Source organism: Melozone crissalis, unplaced genomic scaffold, assembly GCF_028551555.1.
Source record: "Melozone crissalis strain CALT ecotype California unplaced genomic scaffold, PUWL_Pcris_2 ptg000014l_1, whole genome shotgun sequence".
Classification (NCBI taxonomy): domain Eukaryota; kingdom Metazoa; phylum Chordata; class Aves; order Passeriformes; family Passerellidae; genus Melozone; species Melozone crissalis.
The window spans coordinates 2339779-2349903 of NW_026535792.1; the positions used below are offsets into that span (position 1 = coordinate 2339779).

General features: G+C 45.0%; 1 protein-coding gene across 2 annotated transcripts; it reads left to right on the forward strand.

Annotated features, from left to right (window-relative positions):
- The first annotated feature begins 238 nt into the window (after positions 1-238).
- On the forward strand, positions 239-10040 carry INTS14 (integrator complex subunit 14). 2 transcript variants are annotated; one of them, XM_054272606.1, is made up of 12 exons: positions 239-490; positions 588-862; positions 2075-2182; positions 4041-4196; positions 5183-5301; positions 5716-5858; positions 6593-6685; positions 7169-7313; positions 7566-7699; positions 7802-7920; positions 8297-8362; positions 9212-10040. In XM_054272606.1, exons 2-12 carry the CDS (start codon positions 641-643, stop codon positions 9461-9463), a joined length of 1557 nt encoding a protein of 518 aa, XP_054128581.1. In that variant the 5' UTR covers positions 239-490; positions 588-640; the 3' UTR covers positions 9464-10040. The 2 variants fall into 2 exon arrangements, with proteins under 2 accessions (XP_054128581.1, XP_054128582.1); XM_054272607.1 differs by having other exon boundaries at positions 239-862.
- The last annotated feature ends 85 nt before the right edge of the window (positions 10041-10125 follow it).

Genomic DNA, 10125 nt, shown 5'->3' on the forward strand with positions numbered 1-10125 from the left:
TCCATAAACCCTTCTCCACACATAGCGGTCATTTGTGGCGCTATTTTACGTGGGCACCACATTCCCCCAGCACGGCCATCCCACATTCCCGCTTCCCGCGCGGAGTCAGCTCTCACGAGCGGGCTGCGTGAGGCGCGGTCCTTCCCGTCCGGGCCGCGCCTTCCGGCCGGACGCTTTCCGTGCCGGACGCATGGTGGCGCGGCGGGCCGGGGTGTGCAGCAGCGTTTCCCTTCCGCCGCCCCGCTCCGTGCCCGCCGCCGCCGCTCGGCCCGGAGCGCTCCGGGACAGCCCCGCTGAGGGCGAAGGCTCGCAGGGAGGGCTGGATCCCTGCCCGACCGCCTTCAGAGCGGCAGCGCTGCGCCCTTTCCCCAGCGAGGCTCAGCTCCTGCCGTCTCCAGGCCTCGCGCTGCGCCCGGCTGGAAATGCCGTGCGGGGTTCAGCGTGCATTCACCTCATCCGTGCTCAGCCCCTCGTTCTGAGGGGGACGAGGGTAATTGTCGCTCCTCCCCGGGCTCAGCGTGAGGGGGAGAGACGCGCGGCTCCCCAGGAGCAGCTTTGGTGGTGATTTGTGCCTTCCTCCCCTGCAGGCAGCTGATCCCGGCCGAGCCCGTCCGTGAGGGCGGCCCAGGAGCGGCTCGCCATGCCCACGGTGGTGGTGGTGGACGTGTCGCTGTCCATGACGCGGCCCGTGTCGGTGGAGGGCTCCGAGGAGTACCAGCGCAAGCACCTGGCTGCCCACGGGCTCACCATGCTCTTCGAGCACATGGCCACCAACTACAAGCTGGAGTTCACGGCCTTGGTGGTGTTCTCATCCCTCTGGGAGCTCATGGTGCCCTTCACAAGAGACTACAACACACTCCAGGTAGGGCGTGTGAACACTAAAGCAGTAAACCGTTCACATTTTTAAAAAATCAGACAATTGTGCCACCGAAACAGGGTGAAGTTGTGTGATTTGGTATCATGCTGTGCACAACGTTGTGAATTGAGTGAGTTTGTCCTCATTTTAAGGGCAGGTGAAATCAGTGTGCTTGAAAGGTGAACTTTGCCAGTTGCACTTTGCAGGTGAGCACTGGGGTGTGGCTCATTGGTTCTGAAATGGAATGGAGTTAAAAATGGGATGGAGGGAAGGGCTGCCTGATGAAGCTCCCCAAATGGGTCTGTAATGTCCCTGTTTTAATGTGTGTTGGTTCGCTCTTGGTAAGCAATGCAGCTGACAGGACCATTTAGAAAGGCTTTGGTAGAGAGAAGGTGCTGTTGAGAGTGTGTAGAGGTCAAAACAGTGCAAGAGTGAGAATGAGTGATTTTGGGCCTCAGAGATGTGGTGGGAATTTGGGAGGAGAAAGTCCAAGAGGGAAGTTTCACATGAATGCAATAAGGCACTGGAGCCTGTGAATCCAGTAAAATTTGTACATTTATAGCTGACCCTCACATGCAGGGGGAAAGGACACATTGCTCTCACAGGGCACCATGGTTTGAGTTTGTCCATTGGGCAAAGAGATTTTTAAAGCTGTTCTCTGTTGTGTTTGCAGTTTAGCAGGAGGGTGCCAGTGCATCCTCTCTGATTAATTTTCACTTCCCTAAGAGTTCATTTGAGGAATTTTGCAAGCCAGGAGCCCAACCAGGCTCCTTTAGCAAGTTCATCTCACAGATGCACCCTGGTGATGCTGTGTTAAGTGTGAGGTTTTCATTTCTAGGAGGAAAGCTGCTTTATGGATGCAGATGTGAGTTTTGGGTTTGTCACTCTCTCTCTGCCAAAGAGTTTTTGTGAAATAAACTCCTTGTGGTCTCTGCTCTGACACCTGTGAGGATTTTCTCAGCTAAATGTTTCCCGTTAGATGTTGCCTCAGGTTTTCACTTTTTTAAGACATACAAAGGTGTTTTTTCGCTGTTAAAGAGCTGTGCTGATAATATTACAGTTAATAATATTAATACATTTAAATACTACAAATAAATTAATATAAAGATAACATTAATACAGTTGATAATATTGCAGTTCCTTGAAAGGCAGGAGTGCCTGCTGGCGTGCTTGGCAGGGATGCTCCCCCAGCAGTGACTGTGGTGTTTGTCTTTGCAGGAAGCCCTCAGTAACATGGATGATTATGACAAAACCTGTTTGGAGTCGGCGCTGCTGGGGGTTTGCAATATTGTCCAGCAGGAGTGGGGGGCAGCAATTCCTTGCCAGGTAAGGCTGATTGCTCTGGTTTAAGTTTAGTTCACTGCATGTTCAGTTATCCCTGGCAGGGAGATTGGAACTTGGTGATGTTTAAGACCCCTTCCAACCTGAGCCATCCTGTGATTCTGTGATTGATTCTGTTCCTGTGAGTTGCACATAGAAATGTGAATGTAATTTGAAAGTTTGGAATGCTCTCAGGCATGCTTTGTGCAAAAACACAAAGAATTAGTATTTTGGCTAAACCTGCAGTATGAACAGAAGGTGAGCTTTATAAAAATATTCAGCAACAAAAAAAAAAAAATGAGGCTGTTTTGTGCCCAGTGTGTTCTTGTAGTGCAGTGGATTGTGAAACGTGGCTCAGGGGCACTCTGTGCAGGCCTGTGTTTGATCTGGATGCAGTCTGCTGTCCCAGGAGCCTCAGTGCATTTGGAAAGGGTGTAGTCCCACATCAGGAGCCTCTCCCCTCCAGTCCTTGATGGTTTCCAGGGCTTTAACAATCCCAGCTCTCAAGCAACAGCGTGGGGCTGCTGCTGCTGAGTGTGTTTTGATCTGACTTCTCTCCCAAATGAGTCATTTGCCATGCAGCTGCTCACAGCCCCCATTCAGCCCTGCAAGCTTTCAGCCTTCCAAATCTGCTGCCTTTTATGGCAGAGTTTGCCATAAAACCCTTGGTTTTCTCAGACACTTGATTTAAGTTCAGTAATTTTGCAGCTCAGTGAGGTGGGGAGATGCCTGAAGCAATATTCCTAAAGGAGAAAAAAGATAGAGGTTTATTGGTTAGGCACTGCTTCATCATCCAACATGGACAAAAGGCACCTTGGGACAGCAAAAAACAAGAAAGCAACAACAAGAAAGATGTGAAAACCAGGCAGAGCTTAGACCTCGACTATTTTGTGTCTCATTTGTGCCATAGCTGATTTTACTGGCACTTCAGGTGCTGGGGTGGTGGGGGGCACTGAGGAATGAAGTGTGCAGCCTTGGAGTAGTGGAAAACATCACTGGTGAGCTCCAGTTCTGAGGAGACACTGAGAGAGAGACTGAGGATGCTGGGAGAATACAAATCTACCTACAAATCAGGGCTCCTAAGCTGGAGCCCTGCTGGGACACAGACAAATGTAGCAATTACACGTGGAGTTTCAGCTGGGTTTGATTTTCCTTACCTGGCAGCCAGAAATCATGCCTGCTGTTGCCATGCAGCATTGAAGGAGCAGCTCTTTTACTCCTCTGGAAGCTGGGTCACAGCTGAGTGTAAATAATCCCATTATTCAGTGTAATTAGTGCAGATTTCCACAGGGATTGACTCTGGATGTGCAATTGAACGAAAAAGTGTGGTTTTGATATAGTAGTTCTGCTGCAAAATGTGAGCATAATGCAGCTGTATTTGCAAAGAATTAAGATCACTCAACTTCCACTACAAGCCACAGAAACATCACCTTTTTTGAGGTTTCTGTGGCTTGTAGTGGAAGTTGAGTTGCTCTCCAGATTTTGCAGAAGAAATCCAGAAAAGATGCTTTATCATCCATCTGACAATAAACCTGGAATCCTTGAGTCCAACAGAAGAGGCTGATTTTTGGCTGTGTAGTCACTGTGCTTCTAGTGTACACTTAAACATGAAATGTATGAGATTCAAATTTTGGTGCAATTACCTAATGCCAAGAAAACACTTATTTACCATGCACACTGTGTAAACCACGAGGGTTCAGTCTTCAACTTCTCCTTGATGTGGGGTGCCTTCTGGAAATTTTGCCCAGCTGGGTGGAGGAAACCCGCTGGGATAGGGAGTTTGTGTGGGAGCAGGTGCTGCAGGAAGGCTCCTGCAGGGTGCGCGGTGCAGCTCGGAGTGTCTCACTGTCCCCGGTCCCCGCAGGTTGTCCTGGTCACCGACGGCTGCCTGGGCATCGGCCGGGGCTCCCTGCGCCACTCCCTGGCCACCCACAGCCAGCGCAGCGACAGCAACAGGTTCCCACTGCCCTTCCCGTTCCCGTCCAAGCTCTACGTCATGTGCATGGCCAACCTGGAAGAGGTGATGGCTTATTCTTTGTTGCATTGGTAATTGTTGGTCTTGTCTGAGCTAACGACCAGTTGTGTTGATGTTCTCGTGCTTAAGGTTTAGTTGACATTCTGGTGCTTAGTTATGGATGAAAGAGAATTAAAGGTTTATTATTGCACTGTTATTATCTACTGCTACTGCATTATTACCGTAGTCTTTATAAATCATGTCAGTTTGTCCCTGGGGAATATTATGGGATTTTAATGTCTCTGTTTATATTACTACTGCATTAATCACATTGAATGCTTTTGGGGCTCTTCTTAATCTACAGTTAAGTTCTTGAATAAATTACTCGTGTTGCAAAGATGTTTAACACTTAAGACACAGTAGCTGTATGTAGAAATGTGAGAGGGGAAAACTGAAGTCTCCAAGCCAATGTTCAAAACACCTTCCCTTAGTTTTGAAGGAAAGGTGTCAATTTTCTTCCTCCTTTCTCTTTCTCTTGCAAATTTCAATCCCAGCTTTAAAAATCTTCACAGGAGTTAGAATTCTGCTGCATAAACATTTGTTTAAAAAGAAGCCTATTTGACTAATATTCATTAGATTAAGTTTTATTAATAGCATTGCTTTTGATGTGACACCTGTATTCTTGCGTCCTTCACAGAAGGGTTTTGTGCTTAGGCATCTATTAGATATCTCAGCTTCATGGTCTCTGTCAAGGATGACTCTTTTGATTAAGCTGGTGGATTGAAGCACTGTTAACATCTCAAAATAACTGGGAAAATATTTAAAATAAGTATTTAAAATAAATAATCTGTTTCTGATAAGTAATAAGAGAACATTGCCTGGGAGACAAGGAATGTTGGTTTATTTGGAAACGAGAGAAAACAAAAAATCATGGGAGCATCCAATCAGATGCTTTTTGCTGTGTTGTGTGTATTTTCTTTAAAAATACTGGTTAGTACAAAATAGAATAAAAAGAACACTCAACAAAAATATTTCCCTTTCTTTTTCTGCAGCTTCAAAGCACAGATTCCTTAGACTGCCTGGAACGGCTCATTGATTTAAATAATGGGGAAGGGCAGATTTTCACCATTGATGGCCCCCTGTGCCTGAAGAATGTGCAGTCCATGTTTGGGTGAGTGCACTTGTAGATAACAGACTTTTGGGAAGGTCCCCAGTTGGTATCTCAAAAGAAAAACACAAACAATAAGAAATCTGGTGATATGAGATGTTCTAATTAAACTCTTTATTTTTTGATCTTGTTAACTGTAATTTCATCTTGGCCTTCACTAGTTGTGGTCAATATTTATTTAGTCATTGTAACCAAACCGTGGCATCTGTTTATGCTTGGCAGATAGAAGACAGTAATTTCCATAATTATTGTTCGTTTTCCATGAGTGGGATAATGCTGCTTTGTTTCATAATTTAGCAACATTAGAACTATTGAATTAACTGTAGTTAAAAAAGGTTTGGGAGCTAAATTAGCGTGCCTTAGACAAACTATTTTCATTTAATATGTATTATGTTTTCCTTAATAACTGTGTTCTAGAAAGCTAATAGACCTGGCTTATACACCATTCCATGCTGTCCTCAAGTGTGGCCACTTAACATCTGATGTGCAAGTATTTCCCAGACCAGAGCCTTTCATTATAGATGAGGAAATAGACCCCATTCCTAAAGCAATTAATACAGGTAACAAATCTTTGATTGCTTTTTTACTAAAATCCATTTGATTTCTGCCCTTTCACTACCACCTCTCATCCTGTGGAGTTATTGCCTCATCCACTTTGTCTCTGCAAGGATCAGTCTCCAATTGTGTAATTTTTCGATGTATGTGTGACACCAGGGAACAAAAATATCATCCTTCTTCATCCATGTGTACTTGGCTAAAGGGCTGCAGTAGGGTAGAGGCACTTTCAGAACCCAGGGTGACAATTTCTAGGGGTAGAGTGTGGGAAACAGCCACAGGCTGCTTTCCATGAACACCTTCATAAGCTTCGGGGAAGACAAATTATTTTTAAAAAAACTGTGCAAAGAAAAACTTTCCCAACCCTCCTGTTAGTGGACACAGCTCCCATGAGCAGCAGGTATTTGCTTTTTCTCTTTTGGAATTTGTAAGACAGCAGTGGACTGTGTGCAGTGTAAATATCAAGGTGCTCAGTTCTGTAACTGTCCAGTAGCACAGCTCATGAACACCAGTCCATGCATGCTGAAAGTCATCTTCAAAAGTTGTGTGTTTTATGTATTTCTAACTTATTAACACCTTTGCACTCCAATTCAGTATGGGTTCTCTTGTGCTACCTTTAGTCATTGCTTCAGAAAACCTGGTGGTGGTGATGTTCAATAGCCTCTGAATACATTTCAGTTATTTCCAAATATGACTTAAACTGTCTTAAATGTGATTTAAATCTGTTATCTCCCTGCAGATCTAGAAATTGTTGGGTTTGTAGATATTGCAGACATTTCCAGCCCTCCTGTCTTGTCCAGACACTTGGTACTGCCCATTGCACTTAACAGAGGTGAGCAAGTTGGGTTTTTTGGCAAAAACTACTTTAAGCTTCCCTTGTAATGAGGTTTGGACTGGAAGCACAGGTTTTTTTGCTTTATCAAAATACCAGATGTCATATTTGTGTGATTGCATTAAAATTAAAACCTTGACCACAAGCTCTCTTATTTTGCATCCTGTGTTCTTTATGAAGTTCATAGAGGGGCCAGGGTCCTTACAACATCATTACATGCTAAACATACAGTTCAGAATAAAAATGAGCCATGAAATATGTGGTGCAAGATGAATATTTAATGCCCTTGAGTACAATGCAGTGGAACATTTATGTATCATTATTGTGCCACTTTGCCCAAGCAGTTCATTCTGCAGCTGTTTGTTCTACAAAAGTATTAAGTAACTCTTGCAGGCAGACAGTAAAGGGTGGTGTCATGGAAAGATCTCTTGTGTTTGAATTTATTCTCATGTTTTCTCTTTGTTTGCTTTGATTCTTCCCCAGAGGGGGATGAGGTGGGACCTGGGATCACAGATGACACTGAAGATGAGAATTCAGCTAATCAGATTGCTGGGAAAATCCCCAACTTCTGTGTTTTATTACATGGCAGCCTGAAAGTGGAAGGCATGGTGGCTCTCGTCCAGTTGGGGTATGGAGCTGGATGTCTGCCTGAAAAATCTCTTACTTTGCTCATTTAGGCTTTATTTATAAATTATGCTTATTTATATCTGTATTCTGTGCAGAACTCTGCACTGCTAGACTAAGCTGTGGATTTTTATTGCAGATTTGTTTCTGTCAGTACAAATTGCAAACATTGAGCCTCCACACAGTGAGAGGGAGGCACATTCTATGCAGAGGGGTGGAAGATTTTCAGCCTTTGAGAGTTTGCTCTTTTTCACAGGCCAGAGTGGTATGGAATGCTTTATTCACAAGCTGATAGCAAGAAGAAATCAAACCTCATGATGTCACTCTTTGAACCTGGTCCTGAGCCCCTCCCATGGCTGGGGAAGATGGCACAGCTTGGCCCCATTTCAGGTACTGGTCACACTCCTCTGAGTAACTCTTAACTGTGCAGTGCTGTGTGAATGATCTTGGCAATTCTTGGTTGCTAAGTCTATCATTTATTTTTTCTCCCAGATGCAAAAGAAAATCCTTATGGAGAGGATGACAACAAGAGCCCTTTCCCTCTGCAGCCGAAGAACAAGCGCAGCTACGCTCAGAATGTCACTGTGTGGATCAAACCCAGTGGCCTCCAGGTAATGAGCCAGGGTGTGCTGCTTTACCTGGAGCAGCAGGAGCCATCTCAGCAGGAACTGCAGTCTGTGCATGTCTTGCCCATTTAGAGTAATTGCTTTATTGCTTTTCTTTCATTTTTATAAACACTGCCTCTTTACAATGTCATGATTAAAATGCAATCAGAAAGCATAGCTTGTTTAATGAGAGTTGTGTCTCCAGTGGAGCATCTGGCTTGGTTTATTTGATTTAGTATAATTACCAGTTATGTTTCAGCCTTTGTGAGCTGCAGTTTTGTCAATGGTCAGGATAATTTATCCATAAAGAATTGGGGGTTCTTCTGCAGCTTCCCCCAGAAGCTAGCAAGATTTTTGGATTTTTTTTTTCTCTTTTCTGCAGACAGATGTACAGAAGATCTTGAGAAATGCAAGGAAACTCCCTGAAAAAACACAGACCTTCTATAAAGTGAGTAACATTCCAGGCTGGCCAAGTTTGATCCATAGTGATGGTGGGTGCATTTGACAGAGGAACCATAGTGTGCTCTGTTCAGGCTTGCAGTGCTCTGCAGAACTTACAGGCTGGTTGGGTGAGACAAGGGGGTCTCATTTCAATGGTCTGGCACTACATTTTGTGGCACAGATGTGTCGTGTCTACAAGTGCCTCTCATGACCTCTGCTGCTTCCATGGTGAACTTCTAGGCTGTTGTCCAGGCAGAAATGAACAGGGATCAGAGAGGAATAGGAACACAGATGTCATTCTGAGTCTTGAAAATGTCTCCTCCATTTTATCTACAACTGAAGCAGAGAATGACAAAGTTCCAGGCACATTTGGCCACACCATAATGATCCATAACCAGACTGTAGCTGGAGGTAATTACTCCTCTTGCAAGCTTAGTGCTGAAGCAGTTTGGTATTGCAGCCTCCAGAGACCTGAAGAATGAATACCCTGCCTAAGTGCACATAAGCACTGTTCAGTTTATAGGGAAGAAAAATCAATGTATCTACATTTTACTGGACACTGTGGTCAAAGGCAGCAGTCAGTCAGTGAAGCCTAAGCTGGAGCCCTGCTGGGACACAGACAAAGCAGGCAGGTACAATAGCTGAATGCACAAAAGGAAGAAGTGGAGGTTTATAGGAAAAGATCAAGGGAAGACCACTGTCATCTTCAGCCCTGATTTTCTATCATCCCTGAGCAGCTGGGCACTTTCCAGGAACCGCACTGTGAGTAACATCACCTTTAAAAACAGAATACAAGAAACCCACGTTTGATGTCGAGGATTGGAGTGGCTGTAAAAGGGGTTCTGTGTCTTTGCAGGAGCTGAACCGTTTGCGAAAGGCAGCTCTGGCCTTCGGCTTCCTGGAGCTGCTGAAGGGCGTGGCAGACATGCTGGAGCGGGAGTGCACGCTGCTGCCCGACACCGCCCACCCCGATGCCGCCTTCCAGCTCACACACGCGGCCCAGCAGCTCAAGGTGGCAAGTACTGGGGCCTCAGAATACGCTGCCTATGATCACAACATTGCTCCTCTGCAGACTGACTTTTCCGGTAGCAGCACTGAGAGAATGTGAAGTCTCCATTTTGGGAGCTTCTCTAGATTAACACTCAAGCAGTTCAGATTTTCTTCTGGCCTGTTCAATTGTTGTTTGAAGAGCTTCCTATCCAAACGGGGAAGTTTTGCATCAGTGCTCTCTAAACAAACGTAGCTCGTTTGTGGTGGCTGTTAGTCAGACCTGGAAACTGTGGAAAGTGTCCCAAACCCAGTGGTGGTGTTGGATGATAGGTAGAAGTTATTTAGTACATGTGAGGAGAAGAAAATGCCATTGGCAGCTCTTGGATTTTGGCCTCCCCAAAATGCAGTTACACAATCGAACTTGCTGGTGAAAGTATCCTAAAAGGCAGCTACTACACTTTAAACATCAATTTGATTAGTCCAAAGAAAGGTGTGAAAAGCACCCTGCAGGATCAGATACAAAACTGATTTTGGGGTGTTGGCCCTGACTTTATGCCCAACTTGACAGACTGTTTGTACTAAGCATTATCACTTGCATTGCAGTGCTTATGCTTCTGAAAGTAACTTGATCTCGGGATATATGTTTTTTTTATTTGCATAATACAAATAAAGAGTAATTCTTCATGAAAATTTAAGTTGGATTTGTTCCATTTTCATAGCAGGCTGTGTGGCCCAAAAGACTGACTTGGTGAAGGGTCAGGTCCCAGCTGTTTATCTCAA